Source organism: Physella acuta, unplaced genomic scaffold (assembly GCF_028476545.2).
Source record: "Physella acuta isolate Inbredline_101_S28 unplaced genomic scaffold, ASM2847654v3 ptg000399l, whole genome shotgun sequence".
Lineage (NCBI taxonomy): Eukaryota > Metazoa > Mollusca > Gastropoda > Physidae > Physella > Physella acuta.
This window is the reverse complement of record NW_026731918.1, coordinates 81,163-100,000: the sequence shown is the minus strand read 5'-3', so window position 1 is coordinate 100,000 and position 18,838 is coordinate 81,163. Positions and strand designations below refer to the sequence as shown.

General features: G+C 35.7%; 2 protein-coding genes across 5 annotated transcripts; one reads left to right on the top strand and one right to left on the bottom strand.

Moving 5' to 3' along the window:
* Positions 1 to 4,082: 4,082 nt before the first annotated feature.
* LOC131942306 (craniofacial development protein 2-like) lies at positions 4,083 to 5,392 on the bottom strand. The gene is made up of 2 exons (XM_059302111.1): positions 4,465 to 5,392; positions 4,083 to 4,228 (listed from the first exon to the last, which is right to left on the bottom strand). The coding sequence occupies exons 1-2, from the start codon at positions 5,390 to 5,392 to the stop codon at positions 4,083 to 4,085; spliced, it is 1,074 nt and encodes a 357-aa protein (XP_059158094.1).
* Positions 5,393 to 7,944: 2,552 nt separating this feature from the next.
* Positions 7,945 to 17,992, top strand: LOC131942313 (uncharacterized protein NKAPD1). Of its 4 annotated transcripts, none has more exons than XM_059302120.1 (5): positions 7,945 to 8,003; positions 13,610 to 13,778; positions 14,043 to 14,191; positions 16,753 to 16,893; positions 17,225 to 17,991. In XM_059302120.1, the coding sequence occupies exons 2-5, from the start codon at positions 13,662 to 13,664 to the stop codon at positions 17,598 to 17,600; spliced, it is 783 nt and encodes a 260-aa protein (XP_059158103.1). In that variant the 5' UTR covers positions 7,945 to 8,003; positions 13,610 to 13,661; the 3' UTR covers positions 17,601 to 17,991. The 4 variants fall into 4 exon arrangements, with proteins under 4 accessions (XP_059158103.1, XP_059158101.1, XP_059158104.1 ...); XM_059302118.1 differs by having other exon boundaries at positions 7,970 to 8,088; XM_059302121.1 differs by lacking the exon at positions 7,945 to 8,003 and adding an exon at positions 8,330 to 8,348 and having other exon boundaries at positions 17,225 to 17,992.
* The last annotated feature ends 846 nt before the right edge of the window (positions 17,993 to 18,838 follow it).

Genomic DNA, 18,838 nt, shown 5'->3' with positions numbered 1-18,838 from the left:
AAGAAGTAGATTCTAGATTCTATGTCCACCCAGCGGAGCCAGGTATTAGGCCTACTATTAGATCTTATTATTCTTATTATTACTTTTGACTTTGTCTTTTACTATTAGTATTTGTGAAGGTCGAGCATATTTGTTTTATTAATAATAATTAATCTTTTATAATTAAAATGAAGTTGATTATTTTACTGTCCTTACCTGAAACAAAGTATCGAGAACTGCATTTGATCAGATTCGGCTACTTTAACTCTAAACGCAAACAGTATTACTAACAGTATTTTTATTTAGAAATTTTGTCCACATATTTATTTATACGAAACTGTCAATAACAGTATAAGGATCTTCAATTCCTAAGAGTTCAAGTTTTTTAACATATTTTTCCTTTTCCGCGGGTGCGGTTCTTTACATACAGTGAACGCGTCCAGCGCTGGCGAACAGCTGATTGTGTTTACGTCTGGTGTACACCACTGTGGCGGCGGGCGTAGGTATCACGAACGGACGTGACGTCATATGAAATGACTCTATACTTAAATATGAAATTTCATCAACCTAGCTGTAACGGTACTCAAGTTATCGTGTTTACAGACACGCACCCAAAGACACACATACACACACAGACATGCGGACAAGATTGAAAAAAAAATATGTTTTTCCGACTAAGGGAAGTGTAAAACGTCGAGATTTGAAAAAAATCTAGATTTTTTTTGCACGATTTCAAGACTTCCTCTATACTTCGTATATCCGAGAAAGTGAGAAAGTAAAAAAGATGCCCGGGTGCAGTGGCGTGGTCAGGATCGTCTAAAGGGGAGGGGGGTTCAAATTTTTTTCCAGCGATATATATATATATATATATATATATATATATATATATATATATATATATATATATATATATAAATAAATAAATAAATATATATATATATATATATATATATATATATATATATATATATATATATATATATATATATAATATACTAGCTGTATGTCATGTCATTGCTTCGCTATGATGTAAAATAAATTTAAATAAATTTAAAGTAGTACTCTGAAGAAATAAGAAAAAACACAACGTAGGCCGACAAAACAAAACAACAATATATATATATATATATATATATATATATATATATATATATATATATATATATATATATATATATATATATATACAGACACAAACAATACAACCAAAAACAATGAATGCAAAGCAATCTGTTTTGTAATCCTTCTAAAAAACAATTTGACATTATGATTCCTAGAATATTAAGACAAGCGAACTAGGGAAAATAATCTCTCTTATTATAAAAATGTACATTTATACAAATTGAATTGTAAATGTCAAAACAGAGCAATAAAAATAATTACTATTCGTTTTTACAAAAATATGTTGTCTACAATCAGAATTGAATATATTGTCATCATAATGCTAAAGTATTACAAATTACATTACAGCATAATGAAAGTTTTTTAAATCAGAGTTGGTATAAAATCAAGCTTTTTAAATTAGCTACTGTTTTTTTGTGTTCTTTAAAGATAATTAACACAATAAGGTATTGGCAGGGGTTAGACCACTGCATTGATCACACACCTCTTTACTGGTAATTGCAAAAATAATATTTACAGATTTTTACCCTGTTTCAAAAGCTATGATTCTGGCGGCATGGTGTTGGGTTCTTCAATGTCTAGTGGTATATATCAACAGACAAAGACGACGTATACAACAGTAGATAACACTAACACTCTATAATAATTATAACAAATTATATATATATATATATATATATATATATATATATATATATATATATATATATATATATATATATATATATATATATATATATAATAAAATAATAAAAAGGTCTACAACATAAATAACAATACTCAACGCCACCTCCACATCCACACTACAACTAACTGCTTCACACACTGGCACACGCTCTGACACCCGTCACCTGACACACCTCATGTGAACACTTCTCGCTCCATGTAATTATTTTTTTGTAAACACACTCAACCAAGGGCTACAACTATACACAAAAAGGAGGGTACCTGTCGTTCGAGCACACAACACACACAATCAGGGGGCATGCTAGCAGTGGCGTACAGAGGGGGAGGGGGGCACAGGCCCCGGGCATCCACCCGGGGGGGGGGCATCAAATGAAGGTTTTTTTTTTTTTATTTACATTTTTGTAATTTATATGATAGACTCAATCGTCTATCCATCGTTTTGACATTATACTGTCCGTATCGCAAAAATTACTAGAAAAAGCGGGCATCAGTGAAGGGTAGTCCCATGTTAGTCATTGATATTCCTTTAATAAATTCGGTCTTTATATTAAATGTAGGGGCATCTTTTAGAGTAGTTTTGCCCGTATAATTCCTTTGTACTATAGGGGCATCTTTAAAGTCATCATCATCATCACTCCTTTGTGGCCCCTGGGGAGCAAAGGGCTGCAACCACACATCTCTAGCGGACTCGGTTTTGGGCTGCTCCTCTAATCTGTGCCCATGAGAGCCCAGCTGTTTTCGCCTCCTCCTCAACCGTTTTCTTCCATGTTTTCCTTGTCCGGCCCACCCTCCTTTTCCCCTGGGGATTCCAGTCCAATGCATGTTTTGCGATGTTTTCTTTTTCTTTTCTTAACGTGTGTCCGATCCATCCCCATTTACGGGCCTTAATATCTTTCTCTATCGGTTGTTGTTTTAAAATTTGCCACAGGTCTTTGTTTGATATTTTGTCTGGCCATCTTATTTTGAGTATATGTCGTAAGCATTTGTTTACGAACGCCTGTAGCCTATCAGAATTTGTCTTCGAAACCCTCCAGGTATCCGAGCCATAGAGTAGCACTGCCTTAACATTCGTGTTGAAAATCCCAATTTTTTTGCTCCGGAGTGACAGGGCCGTGGACCTCCACATCGGGCGCAGTGAGTTGAAGGCACATCTAGCCTTGTTGATACGGCATTTTATGTCCTCGTCTGCTCCCCGTCCTTATTGATCACGCTTCCCAGATATGTGAATGTGTTAGTTTCTCGTAAATCTTCTCCATTTAGCTGTATGGGCAGGTCCTGGCTGTTATTGATTCTGATGACCTCTGTTTTGTTTTTATTGATTTTTAGTCCAATTTTGGAGGCTTCTTCAGACAGCCGATTCAGTTTGGCTTGCGTGTGTTGATGCTTATGAGATAGTAGGCAGATGTCATCGGCAAAATCAAGATCCTCCAACCTTTTTGTAAAACTCCACTGGATTCCTGTGTCGTTTTTTGTGGCCCTCAGCATGATCCAGTCGTTTACCATCAAGAATATCATTGGCGATAGCATACATCCCTGTCTTGCTCCCGTCGTCACCGTGAATGGTTTTGTTAGCCTTCCCTTGTGTATTACCTGAATGGTGGAGTCTTCATATAGTTTCTGTGTGATAGATATACATTTTTTGGGTATTCCATATAACATCTCTATATACACTGTCAAACGCCTTTTCGAAGTCGACAAAAGTCATGTATAAGGGGAATTGCCACTCAAGGGACTGTTCGATAATGATGCGCAGCGTGGCAATGTGGTCAGTACATGACCTGTCCTGACGAAAACCAGCCTGTTCTTGTCTCAGCTTTTTGTCCAAGGCATCTCTAAGTCTCTCTAGGATGATTCTTGTCAGAACCTTTCTTGGAACTGAAAGAAGCATTATCCCTCTCCAGTTGTTGCATTGTGTCAGGTCTCCCTTCTTTGGCAGTTTTATCAGGTATCCCAGTTTCCAGTCAGATGGGATTATCTCTTCTTCCCAAATCTGCTTAAGTAGAGGATGTAGTATGTCTGCTGATATGGCTGGGTCTGCCTTGAGTGCCTCTGGTGGGATGCCGTCCGGGCCAGCTGCTTTGCCATTTTTCATGTTTTTTATTGCTCTTATTGTTTCTAACTTTGTGGGTGGATCTGTACACACATCAAGTAGGTGATTTGCAGGTGGTATATCGGGGATGTTTGATGAGAGAAGATGGTTTAAAATCTCTTCAAAGTGCTGTACCCATCTGTCTCTCTGTTCTGTGTCACTTGTTAAGATATTTCCTACTTTATCCTTTACTGGTTTGTTGGGATTAATGTTCTTGCCTGATAGTGTCCTGGTTTATTTCATAGAGCCTCTTCATTTTTCCTTGTCGTGCCGCAGTTTCTGCCTCCTCTATCATCTCCTGTATGAACTGTCTTTTGTCTTCTTTTGCACTTTTCCTGACCATGCGATTTACTTCACAATAATGTGTTCTGAGGTTTATTTTCTCTTTTTCATCCTTACATTTATTAATCTTCTGCTTTATTTCTTTTCTATCTTCAATTTTGGCCCATGTCTCTGTCGTGATCCATTCTTTTTGCTAATTTTTTCTTCTCCCCAATATGTCAGTGCATGTTGACTTCCATAGTTCCTGTATTCCTAGCCATTTTTGCTCTACTGTTTCCTCTGCCAGGTTGGAGAGTGCTTCATACCTATTTTTTTTACTGCACAGTTAAAGTCTTCCTTTATTTTTGGAAACCTAAGATATGTTGTATTGAATTTAAAGTGCGGTTTATCAGCTCGATCCCTGTAGGATTTTAGTTTTAATTTTAGTATTGCAACCACGAGTTGGTGGTCTGAGGCTGCATCTGCACCTCGTTTCGCCCTAACATCCATTAAACTTCTTCTCCACTTTCTGGAAACTGTGATGTGATCTATTTGGTTTTTTGTTTTGCCATCGGGTGACGTCCAGGTGGTCTTATGTATATCTTTATGAGCGAAAATTGTCCCCCCTATAATTAGATTATTAAATGCGCAGAAATCAGCAAAGAGTTCCCCGTTTTCATTTATTATGCCTATTCCATTTTTCCCCACTGTGAGCCCCCGTTCTTTATTTTCTGTTCCAACTTTGGCATTCATGTCTCCCATTACTATTTTTATATCTCTTTTTGGTGATTTGTCGATTTGAGCCTGCAGGGCGCTGTAGAAGTCCTCTTTCTCTTCATCTGTTGCAGCATTTGTGGGTGCATAGCACTGGATTAAAGTTGTTTTCCTTCCCTTGGCATTGAAACGAGCTGCTATGAGTCGTGGCGAGACTGGTTCCCATGCAATCAAAGCATCTGTTGCTTCTCGAGACATCATTATGGCTACACCTTGCGTGTGTTCATGATCTTCGTCCTCGTGACCTGAGTAGATGACAGTCTCTCCCGATACCAACCTAGTTTGGCCACTGCCGTTCCATCGTGTCTCACTTAATCCTAGGACCTTTAATTTATACCTTCTCATTTCCTTGGCGACCTGGGCTGATCTGCTGCTTTCATATAGGGTTCTGATGTTCCAGGTCCCTAATCTGGTTTTGGTCTTGGGCGTTAGGAGATTTGTCAGCAAACTAGCTTCCGTTAGGCTTTCACTAGTAGGCATCATGGGCTCTTCTAGAGAGGATCCCCCTTGACCAAGTCGGTGTTGGATTTGTGTACTTGCAGTTTCTGTAGCGGTATATTTTTTTACGAGATAAGGTTGCTAGCCTTATGTTTCAACCCCCAACCTGGAGGACCAGGGTGTTAGCTTTGGTCTGATCCCTACCCGCGCAGACCTTCCCAGCTTGGTTGAACCTACCAGGAGTTGACACTCCCGCTGGTATAGCTCTGGGGGTGGTCAGGATGCACAAGCTGCCAAGCCACGACAAGGCTCTAACACCGGATGGCAGATCTTTAAAGTAATTATGCCCATACTCGTTATACTTGTTTTCAAAGACATCCGTAAAGTATTTTTACCCACATTTATTTTTAAGGACTGTAGGGGAATCTTTAAAGTAATAATCGTATATCCATTATATTATATTTTAAGGACATCCAGTAATATGCCCACTTCGCTTTAAAATAAATTTTAAAGTGCATCCATACATTAATCATACCCATCATCATTGTGGCTAATTTTGGGAACATTTTAACGTTTTTATCTACATGCTCATTATAATACATTTTAAGTGCATCCAAAGGGAATTATGCCCATATTATTATTATACATTTTGGGGCACCTTTGGGTGGTGTGGTGGGGGGGGGGGGGGGAATAACCAACTCAGAGTGTACATAGCGTCAGTTTTTAGATGACTGTTCCAAACATACATACGTATACGAGTCGACCCGCGGCGCATCATACGCCGCTATTTAGTTGTTTTATTTTCTACTTTTCAGTAATTCATAATTTGTGAATTTGACAATACCAATGCTGCCACTGAAAATATTTGCTCTAAAACACTATCAGTAGCTCGTTAAGGACGATAACCCCCCCCTCCTTTCCCCAACCCCTACCCCTACCCCCCCCCCCCCCCCCCCCCGTGAAAGCAAACTCCTCCTAGTTACCTGCCTAAGTTTAAAATCGTTTTCAAACTACATTATCTGCCCCTAATAGCCGTCACTAAACCCGGCTCTACGAATGTAAACATTTAGCGTGAACCACAGTTCACCAGACCATGTAGGGGTGGGGGCGGTAGCGAGCGAGCTTACAGCTTGGTGTTTTCTATGGTCTCCAAGAAGAGAATTATATATATACGAGCCGACCCGCGGCGAATCATACGCCGCTATTTAGTTTTTTTTTCTACTTTTCAGTAATTAATAATTTGAATGCTGCCACTAAAAATATTTGCTTTAATACACTAAAACCATCCTTTCCCCCAACCCCTATCCCCCGCCCCATGAAAGCAGCATCCACTTAGTTACCTCCCCTAAGTTTAAAATCGTTTCAAACTAAATTATATGCCCCTAATAGCCGTCACTAAACCCGGCTCTACGATTGTAAACATTTAGCGTGAACCTCAGCTCACCAGACCATGTACCATGTGGGGGTGGGCAGCAGAGGCGTAGCGACCCTTCCCGGCGCCCGGGGACAAACTTTTTGATTTGCACCCCCCTCAAGATTTCGATTTGCACCCCCCTCAAACTTTCGATTTGTACCCCCCCCCCTCAAGATTTCGATTTGCACCCCCCCCCCCCTCAAACTTTCGATTTGCACTTCCCCTCGAGATTTCGATTTGCACCCCCCCCCCCCCTCAAACTTTCGATTTGCAACCCCCTCCTCGAAATTTCCATTTGCACCCCCTCAAACTTTCGATTTGCACCCCCCTCAACCTTTCAATTTATTTTTCCAACCCATTTTGGCACCCCTAAGGTCGGCGCCCGGGGACATATGTCCCCCCGCCCCCCCTCGCTACGCTACTGGTGGGCAGTGGCGTAGCCAGGATCGTCTCAAGGGGGGTTCCAATTTTTACCCGGGGGCAAGCTTTCGATTTGCACCCCCCCTCAAACTTTTGATTTGCACCCCCCCCCCCAAACTTTCGATTTGCACCCCCCTCAAACTTTCGATTTGCACCCCCCTCATACTTTATATATATACCGAGGGGTCTATGGAGGGGGATTATGACCCCCCCAACCCGCCCCCCCCCCCCCCTGCCTACACCACTGGGGGTGGTTGTGGTAGCGATATGCCTAGAGACTAGTAGAGAGGAGAGAGGGGGTTGCTAGGAAGCGCGCTTCCTACTTGGTGTTTTCTATGGTCTCCAAGAAGATAATTATATATATATAGATAGATACTGATTCAGAAATAGATTTAAATAAGTAACAGTATTATTATGACAGTAATTTTTTTTTTATAGAGGGGTCCATGGGGGGGGGGGGGGAGATGGCTATTAAATTATTAGATCTTGGTTGCTTCTGTTAAAAACATCGCTAATATAAATTCTTTATTACTGAAAAGTCTTAAATAAAGTTGTTTAAAAACATGTAGATCTACATGATCTTCCTAAAAATATGAAATAATTACTAGATCTAGAATCTAGAGGTCTAGTCTAAAATTAAAATGTAGGGGAAAAAACGCCGAGCTGGTAATGTGAAAAAAAGCTGCCTCATTTCGATAACTGAATAACATTAGGGGGCCTAATAATAAACTAAAATCAGTGTTTGCGAGCAAGATTTAGAATCTATATATAGAGTGGCTTCCCTTATATCTTTTACCAAGATGGCTGCTAGAGTAAATAGTAAATGAACTTGGTTGCATCTGATGAAAACATCGCTAGTCTTTATTTATTACTAAAAAGTTTTAATACATTTATTTAAAAACAGGTAGAATCTACATAAATGAAACTTTGAAACATTTTGTAACTTTCAAAACATAAATCCTCCTAAAAATGTGAAATAATTAAAAAAAAAAAAATTAAATTAGTAGGCCCCTAACTATTTTTTGACACTATTTGTAACTAATCACTAAAGTAAAGTAATTATTAATTAACTAATTAGGGTTAGGGGCCTAATTTATTAAATTAATCCACTTCTGAAATACAAATTCAAATATTTATTTTAAAATTATTTTAGGCCTAGATCTAGTAAGTAGTAAGTATACTAGTATACAGAGTATAGTACAGAGTAGTATAGAGGGAGTATATATATAATATTGTAATCGTGCAAAAAAAAGATTGTTTACACCTCCCTGAGTCGGAAAAACATATTTTTGCAATTTTGTCCATATAGATCTGTTGTGTGTGTGTATGAATGTGTGACTGTGAACACGATAATTTGAGTACACTTACAGCTAGGTTGATAAAATTTCATATAGGGGCCTATAAGTATTATAAATTATATCAAATTTGTAGTTCTGTTTCAACTTTTCAGCGATTTCCGGTTACCGGTAGTAGAACTTATTCTACTTTAAATTTTTCAAAAGCCTATAACTTGAGTACTGTTTCAGATAGATAAATGAAATTTCACATGTAAGTAAAAGATCTAATTCTCTGCCCTGTTTCAAATTTTGAGTAATTTCCGTTGACTGGAAGTAGTAATTTACGCTATTTCCGATTTCTCAAAAAACGCATGTGTGAATCTATAAAGTACTAATAATGTTCAGCACTATTATACACATTTTGTTTGGCGTTCATTTGGTGAGCAATTCTTTTTTTCTACGAGATTCAATTCTATTTTTTAAAAAGTTTAAGTAATTAAAAATGGATTAAAAATCATATCTATATCTTAAGTTACCTTTCCCCATAGTGTTATATTAGAATATTCGAGAAAGTTTAGGGGATATCACTCCTGGTTTATTATAACTATAGTTTATTTTTGTGAATTTGTTTTGCAGTGATTTTTTATGCCAAAACTAAATGTCCGACATGCTACAATAAAACCATCATTCTATAAAGTTTTGATCATTCTTAGAGTAAAGCTTGTCTGATCAATATCATAATGGTTAGTTTTATTTGTAGATAATAACTAAATCTACATGAATACCTTAATTTTGTCCACTAGCTTGCATTTTCAGATAAATTATAACATTTATTGTTCGGCAGCTCTTGATGCCTCAGGTGCAAGTTAATAATTAATTCTTTATAGTATAGGGGTAATAAAGCCACCCCTGCCCCCACCTACTTTTAACCCACCATAAAGTGTTTGCAGGAAAAAAGTCACAGGAAAAAAAACCACAGGAAAAAAGTCAAAAATGTGCATTTGCATGAAATTTGTTAATACTTTTATGTATTAAATTTCAGTAAGTTCAAATAAACTTAGGATTAATTAAATGTAATGTAGGTTGTGTATGACATATACGTATACTAATATTTATAACAAATGTAAAAATATTTTTCATGTGGTATGTAGGTTTTAGCTTTGTTATACATAGATTATTTAATAGAATTTATAAGAATGTTCCAACCTTCTCAGTTTTCATTGTGTTTTTTAAATACTACCTTAAAATTAGCATGAAATGGCAAAAGCTCTCAACTCATCTCAACAATAATTCAATCACCTGTACTACCCACATTTATCACCCTTATTACATAACAAAGCATAGGATCTAAACAGAAAGCAGACACAGATCAAAGGCTGCCATTGATGCAAAACACCAGCAACACACAATACAGAGAGATAAGATCGACTGTGGAGAACTTTGGAGAAGCCGACAAAGGAATGGCCTAAAGCAAAAACATATGCAAAACACAATGATGTGCCAACATTTATTTTGTAATTAATTTTTTTCTACCGCTTATCGTCCTTAATGAGCTACTGATAGTGTTTTAAAGCAAATGACGCCTCAAAAGATCATGTTGGACTCAGTCAGCATCAGCGGACAGTTTATTCCCAACCTGCACTTTGCTGATGACATACATGCCATAGCAAGTACTGAATCTGAATTGATATAATTATAACCAACTCAAGTGGCACATGTAATATTATTTATACATACATATATTCAAATGCAGAAGAGAAACCGCCCACCTACACCACTGCATGTAACATTTTCCATCACTATACCATCACATTACTACACCTACACAAATTGTATGTTTAAAAAATAAATTATGGGAAATCACATTTTAAACAAATTTAAATGATTTCAAAGCAAGTTGAGCATAACAAATGATAAATGACCTTGGTGCTCACATTGTGTTATATAATATGTGTATTGTCTTTTCTAGTATCTTGTTAATAGTTTATTTGTTATATCAATTACCTCAACTAGACAGGATGACTTAGGGTGGAAGAAGAGGAAGTCAAAAAAAGCCCATACTGTCGAATTCACAAATTATGAATTACTGAAAAGTAGAAAATAAAACAACTAAATAGCGGCTTATAATACGCTGCATGTCGGCTCGTATGTAATAAAAGTTGAGGTTTTGATGTAAATAATATTACATACTATGTTTACTTATTATTGTTATAAACCATAATTCTTTTTCAACATGCTACCAAAAAAAACCCACAACAATAAACTCCAAAAATTTTACAATTCTCAACAATTAAATCAAAATATTTATCAAAAGATTTTTGTGACTTTTTTCTGTGACTTTATTTCTGTCTTTTATCTGATAAAATTTTCCCTTTGTGACTTTTTTCGTAGAAAATACTGTGACTTTTTTCTGTGTTTTTTATTCCTGTGACTATTTTTCCATTTTTCTGTTCACCCATAAAACTTCTAATCCTTTTGTAGGTAGATGACTGTTCTTAGATCTCAGTCAGAGATAGCATGTTATTTCGTATATGACCATCATTGAATCATGGTCTAGCAGGGAGGAGATCAAAGAGGAATCAGCAGGCCTACCACTGCCCTCCCGTCAACATGTGCGGGGGGGGGGGGGCACAGGCTGTTTAGGGGCCCACATCCGACCATAATCAATTTTTTTATAGTTAAAAAAAATAATTTTCTTGCATTTTTGACTTGATGGTTGTTTTGTAAAAAGAATACTGTAGTTTATTCTATAGACACCATCCTCTTTCTCCTACAATCAAACATGCGCTGTTGTTGGCAAAAGTCTTTTTAAAATAAACTAAAGTCCAACACGCGAGAGGCCCTTAGATATTAAGACAACTTTTGCTTCTTTATAGCATTGATTATGGGCCCACAATCCATTGTGATTTTATAAAATGTAAACTTTTCGTTTGTTGTATTGGTAGAACTACTGTTCTGTACTATTTCGGTTTTATGTACGTTTACTTCTTTTCTTTTTACAAATACAATAGTAAACGTGTATAATTTGAATTCTCTCCTTTGAGTGTTTCACAATAGGCTTTAGGAAAAGTTGTTGAGACCGTCCCAACTTCGGTAAAATTTGGGAAGTCTTTGAGTACTCATAGACCTAACATTTGTTTAAAATGTATAGTTAAACGCCCCGATAGGTGTCCTGCACAGGGGGATAGGTGTACTACTTGAATCATCAGTCTAGCTGCATTAGGTGCCTCCGCCGGTGGCCATGTCCTAAGAGCCCCGTGAAGCCTCTTTCACCAAGGCTGTCGCGGAGGGGTGTTTCTTTCACCATCAGCGTAAACTGGGGCATGTTTGTGGTTATGTGTACAAACTAGCGCCCCAATAACAAAGCCTTGATAAAAAAATACCAGATCTATTACAGAAGTGATGTTCTACAGTAGCTAACTTACACTGTTGCGTAAAATAAAATATATGCATGAGTTGTAGTGTGAAAGAAAGGCAAACGTTCAAAACAGTTCCATGACTTATTTAAATAGTCAAATATATGTGCTCTTAAATAAGCACATTTTAACAGATTTGCACTAAACAAATTAAAAAGCTGTTAATTATTATTATTTTAAAAAATACATAATAAAGAATGACATAGTATAAAACGGAAATGTATTAAAAACTAATAAAATACATTAAAAAAATATAAAAATAAACATAAGGCGAGAAACCATTACATATACAAAGCTTTCATGCTTCATATTCTTTTGGCCAACTTACTTTTATGAAGCATTATAGCAGACATATATTGAAACAGATTTTCAAAAAGACTAATAGCACCCCAAAAAAAAAGAATTTTTAATGTTTCTTTTTAAAACTTGAAATGAGTTTTCTTTGTTCGTAATGTAATATATATATATATATATATATATATATATATATATATATATATATATATATATATATGGCCCAAAGAATATTTTTGCAGGGTGGTCCATTTTTTCTAGTTCCGCCACTGAATACTAGCCATGGCAGATTTTACATACCTAAAATTAAATGATAGATTACCCTTATACTATATAGTAAGAGTTAATACAAGTCTATACTATAACTATACTGAGACTCAATACTGACTATACATTATACATAGGCCTACATAGCCCACTAGATCTAAAATGAATGAATTCTAAGTTGTGAGTTAAAAATAACTTATATAGTTTACTCATGTTGGATGGTAAAACTAAAAGTACAGATATCCGATATCATAATAGACTGTTCCGAAAATAGGTTGTTAGTAGTTTTGTTAATTCAATTAATTTTATGGTTAGAAATTAGGTTAGGCTTATGGTAGGGATAGGGTAAGCATTGATATTAGTAAGCTAATGTGTGCATTTAGTGTTTAGCATTTAACTAAGTTAACTTCTAGTATCCTAACACCCATTTTTAAAAGAAGATTCTATTATCAGACACTGATATAAGAAATCCTCCCATAGGCCTTGCCTCAGGGGCGTAGCGAGGGGGGTGCGGGGGTGCGGACCGCACCGGGTGACACCATTTAGGGGGGTGACACCAAGGCAAAAAATAGCAAAATATATGGAGAAAAAGTTGAGGGGGGGGGGGTGCAAATAGAAAGTTTGAGGGGGGTGTGCAAATCGAAAACTTGAGGGGGGGGGTGCAAATGGAAAGTTTGAGGGGGTGCAAATTGAAAATTTGAAAGTTTGTCCCCAGGAAGGGTCGCTACGCCTCTGAGGGGGTGACACCCGACCTCGCTACGCCACTGCCTTGCCTAATATGTAATTTTAAATTTTAATAGAAATCATTTTAAAAAATAGCATGAAAAATGTGTGCGTTTATATTGCATATTTTATTGTTTAACTAAATTTATCAGATAATTGAAAAAAATCTTTAATATAAATAAAATAAAATTCAATTAGTCACCTTCCTTTCAAATTACTAGCTTTGGCCAAATTTATGTACCTAAATCAATGAACTAAGGATTGAGATCAAAGGGTTGACTCAAAATATTGACCACCATATAATAATACCCTAATAATACCTCACAATTTACAATATTAAAGCATGGCTCTCTTAGTTTCATAGCATCAATAAATTCAACAATAACCATTTTTGTATCATCCTTTAACTGAATTATACCAATGTTTACCATTGTCTTTAATTTTTCAGATGTGATGACAGTTGTATTTCAAAGTTCTAATATAAACAAAATAATTCCATAATGGATAAATCCAACACATTTACCTGTAATGATGGTAATAAATCTAAAAACAAATTGAATTCTGCTGCCAAGTCTCTTCTTCACAATGTCATACGTCATACAGATAGTCATAACAGGGTGTGTATAGATCTATATCAGATTTATTATCAGTATTATACACATTTTAAATTTAAAAAAAAAACCTTTGAGATTCACTTATTTTGGCTTTTAAAACAAATTAAATAATTTGCTTCTAGTTGTGGGCAGCACTTAGTATGGCCTAACAGGCTGAAGCACAAAAATATATCAAAGGTAGTTTACTTATCCATGTGTGCAAAAATTGTTTTCCAAATTGTAAAATACACTTCAACAGTTTTTTTTTGCTGAATATTTCTTGAATAGCACATGGAAGAGGCTGAGATGTGGCAACTCCATTTGAAAATGAAGGGAAAAATCAATCTAGGCCTACTATGTAAAAATCATGAGCGAAAAAAAGATACTCAAGAATTTAAAGATGTCAAGATAGAAAATTCATTTTTATTTGATGACAGGTAACGAAACATTATCTTTGATTTTTAGCTTTATTGTTTTGGATTATAGTTTAAATAGGGAGCCATATCATTGGATTACTATAAATAAGATGTTCAACTAGCAAAGACTGCTCCACCCACCCAGTCACCAGGAACTTGCCAGGTTACCTTTATTTTTGGCAGCTTTGAGTACCCAATACAATGCTTAATGAGCGTACAAATCACAGTCCTTTATAGATAAGTTTATCTCAATTGCCAGTGCAGGGTCTGTTTGGTATTTATATACACACACACACACATGTATATATTTATCTATATAAAGCAGTTGTCAGGTGCCCGATAGGGCACTTCCCGGTGCTGCAGGCCCTTCAAATTTGGCATGAGTCTGCCTTGGGACAATAGAATACGAAGGCCGGTGCCGGTTGGCCAACAAGTCCACGTAGAGGGGGTCAAAACTGACCTCGACTGACCGGAGCCTTATATGGGCTATACTATGAAAAAAACTTGTGCCCAACGACCCCCCTTGATATTTTGTGAGGTGGTAGGAGAACGCCTAGGGGTGCCACAAAAAACTTGCCATGTCCGGGAAAAATCTGGAAATGGGTCAAAACTGACCAGTCGTATTTCCCTATTATGCCTATATAATCTTTGTATTTTATGTAAAAAACAGGGTAATTTCAACAAAGATTTCAGGGTACTTACCCTCTATACATCTGACTAATTTTTGGCATGCTCTTAGGTAAATGGCTAGGCAGAAGGGCAAACCTGTCAGTTTAACTAAAAGCCCTCAAAGAGTGCTAAAAATTGACAGTGAAATTCTCTTTATATGAGCTCTATTGCGAAAAAATCTTCTGCCCATCGACCCCCCTTGATATTTTGTGAAGTGGTAGGAGAGCGTCTAGGGGTGTCACAAAAAATTTGCCATGTCCGGGAAAAATCTGGAAATGGGTCAAAACTGCACAGTTGTATTTCCCTATATAATCTTTGTATTTTATGGGGAAACACAAATTTTAGGGTACTTAACCTCTGTATATCTGGCTAATTTTTTGCATACACCTCTTTAGATGACTAGGCCGTATGGAAAAACTGTTGGTCAGACTAAAGCCCTCGAAGAGTGCTAAAAAATGACAGTGTGAAATTCTCATTATACAAGATATATATATAAATAAATTGACGAACAATCCCCCTAATATTTTGTGAGGTCCTAGACCGACCCTGGAGGGTAACAAAAAACATTATTCCCGTCAGAAAAAAACCCTTAGAATTGTTGGATTTGTCCATATGGCGTATTTTCCCTATATCAACAATTGTTTGTGAAAAAGTAATTAAAGACTATGTCATTTTGTCTATGAAGGGGGAGGTAACTTTTTAATGTAATAATTTTTAAATATTTTGTGTACTATTTTTTAAGAAAAAACAAAAATCATAAAGTATAGCATTCTTTTAAATAGATATTTTATTATAAATTATGTTTTGTATTGTACTGAAATTGTAAAAATTAATTGCGAAAGTAATTTAATATATTTGATTGATACTATTAAGAAAGCCCTTGCAGTTCTAATAACCTTGCGAGTAATAAGTTTGCTAATATTCCATCAATGTTTTAATGACATGAAATTACTCCACTGTATAAATTTAGGCCCTAAGCATTTAACCTAACAGCCAATCACCTATTAATTAATCATTCAATTCCTCAATTTTTTTGAAAACCTAAGCGAAGCTAGGCAGTATGCCTAGTATATATAAATTTTATATATATATATACACACATATATACATACACACATATATATATACTCATATATATATATATATATATATATATATATATAAAACAAATGTTTAAAGAGAAAAACAATGACAAATGTTGGACTTTTTCATCCAAAAGAAATACCTCAAATGTATTCATAGATGTGGGGGGATAACCTAGTTAGGGTAAGCTTGTTTTTGTGCAATTAAATCTACAGCAGCCTATGCCATACCCTATAAAAGTATCTACCAGTTAATGTGACTGCAAGAATCATGTGTAATTAAGCAGTCAGACAAGTGATAGCTGGCTTCACCTTTATTTATAGGTTAAATTTCCAGGTGGTTTGCTAATTAGGTGTGAGACTTTGCGTTTCATCTTTGTATCACTAATTATGACTGACGCCTCAAAAGATCATGTTGGACTCAGTCAGCATCAGCGGACAGTTTATTCCCAACCTGCACTTTGCTGATGACATACATGCCATAGCAAGTACTGAATCTGAATTGATATAATTATAACCAACTCAAGTGGCACATGTAATATTATTTATACATACATATATTCAAATGCAGAAGAGAAACCGCCCACCTACACCACTGCATGTAACATTTTCCATCACTATACCATCACATTACTACACCTACACAAATTGTATGTTTAAAAAATAAATTATGGGAAATCACATTTTAAACAAATTTAAATGATTTCAAAGCAAGTTGAGCATAACAAATGATAAATGACCTTGGTGCTCACATTGTGTTATATAATATGTGTATTGTCTTTTCTAGTATCTTGTTAATAGTTTATTTGTTATATCAATTACCTCAACTAGACAGGATGACTTAGGGTGGAAGAAGAGGAAGTCAAAAAAAGCCCATATGGATGACTCAGAAGATAGAAATGTTGGAGAGGCTTCTAACAGTACTTACTGGATGAGACAGTTATATAAATTTGAAGAGAATGATCCTGACAGGTTAGTATAACACCTATAGTTTTTTTTGTTTTGAAGTAATGGTTTGTGTGTAAAGAGTGGCATGAGCAAGGGGTGTTGTTGAGAGAGGTTACAAGCCCCCTCCCTCCACCCAATGACAATCGTGACAACTGTCTCACATTAATAATTTTAGGCCTATGTAATGAAAAAGCATTTTGGAAACTTCCCTTATGGCCAAATCCTGTCAATGCTATTGGTGTTTACAATAACTATTACCATTTGTTACATTCACCTCACCTCAACTTTCAGTGTTATACCTAGAATAATAAAATGTTCCTTTCTATTTGACCAATTGTCTTATTTTATGTTTAAGATGGGGACACAGTGGTTATAAAGAGCTGTACCCTGGAGATTGTGAAAGTGATGGTGATCAGAAGAAAAAAAAGAAAAAGCAGAAAAAGAAAAAAAAAGAAAAAGATAAGGATTTTAACAGTCCAGTTTGTAAAAAGAAGAAGAAAAAGAAAGCTACAAAAACAATTAGTAGGAAAGAGGATAAAAAGCTTAAAAAGGAAAGAAAAAGAAAGAGAAGTGATTCATTATCAAGCTTTGAAGCTGATATGAGAAAGTTAGAAGAAAAGAATTCAATAACAAAAAAGAGAAAGTACTCTCAGGAAGATATAGCTGGAGATGAACACTTAGCGTATGAACCGCATCACAGAAAAATGCTCAGAAGAAAGACATCATTTTAGTTTTTGTGTGGAAGTCAATGGAAGTATTTTATTGGGTTTTTTAGAGGTTGTGGTCATTAAATAAAACAAAACAAAGTTAAATTGTCAAAAGAAATCACTGGTTTAAATTAAAGATAGGACGAAATGTTCAGTACATTTTGTAAATTTTTCATTTCTTTCAAAACTTTTCATCAAACTTAGAAATTAATGATTGGTGATAAACAAAACCTTCATACTTCATTGGTTCTATTCTCAGTGTTTTATGACGTAACTTGTATTAATAGATAAGTTGGGACTTCTTATTATCATCAACAATTTTACAGCAGTTCCAAAGGTTTACTTTATGTTCTAAATAAAATATATGTTGTTGTATCATAATCGTTAAAATGGTTTTGTTTGATAATTAATGTATACAAATCCTCGTTTGGTCTTTGATAGTGATAGCTTTTGTATTTCAAGTGTATATATATATATATATATATATATATATATATATATATATATATATATATGTTACGGTCAAAGCCCAAAGTCGGCCAATGTGCGGATTGGCCGGCCATTGCGCGCATTAGCCAATATCGCCTCCTATTGACCGGTCAAAGTCTGAAATGTTGCTTGATTTTTGGGCTTTGACCGGCCAATCCGCGGACTGGCCATGGTGAACCGGCCAAAGTCTGAATTAGAAGATCATACGGCCATGGTGGACCGGCCAAAGTCTTAATTAGAAGATCATCTGGCTAGGGATGACCGGCCTAAGTAGGAATTAGAAGCCGTAAGGATCATGAAATTAATTTTTTTATTGATTAATAATTAAAGTAAATGACAGAAAGTCTTAATTAGAAGATCATCTGGCTAGGGATGACCGGCCTAAGTAGGAATTAGAAGCCGTAAGGATCATGAAATTAATTTTTTTATTGATTAATAATTAAAGTAAATGACAGAAATATTCAAATTTTTTCTTGTACTATAGTCTCAATCAATATTATCATTTGTTACAACAAGTGGAACTATTATGGCATTTAGAATTACATAGCAGCTTGTTATATTTACACTTGCAGCGATTTGTTGTGCACTTAGTTGTGCTATTGCAGCGAGTGTAGCCTTGGCCCCCAGTCAATGATTGTGAAGATGCGATGCTTCGTAGTGATTTTTCCTCAGTGCCAACTGACGACAATAAGAGCAGTTTTTCGTGAAGAATTGAAAACTCACTTCTTTAGAACACCATGTACTGTTCCTAATTTTGTAGACGCTCATGACAA

Excerpts from the sequence above, each read along its gene's own strand:
- LOC131942306 (XM_059302111.1), bottom strand. The coding sequence starts at position 5,392 with ATGCCTACTAGTGAAAGCCTAACGGAAGCTAGTTTGCTGACAAATCTC. Across the intron at positions 4,229-4,464 it reads CTGTGCAGTAAAAAAAATAG|TAAATCGCATGGTCAGGAAA; the intron begins GTATGAAGCACT and ends ATTATTGTGAAG.
- LOC131942313 (XM_059302121.1), top strand. The coding sequence starts at position 13,662 with ATGGATAAATCCAACACATTTACCTGTAATGATGGTAATAAATCTAAA. Across the intron at positions 13,779-14,042 it reads ATACAGATAGTCATAACAGG|CACATGGAAGAGGCTGAGAT; the intron begins GTGTGTATAGAT and ends TTTCTTGAATAG. Across the intron at positions 16,894-17,224 it reads GAAGAGAATGATCCTGACAG|ATGGGGACACAGTGGTTATA; the intron begins GTTAGTATAACA and ends TTTATGTTTAAG.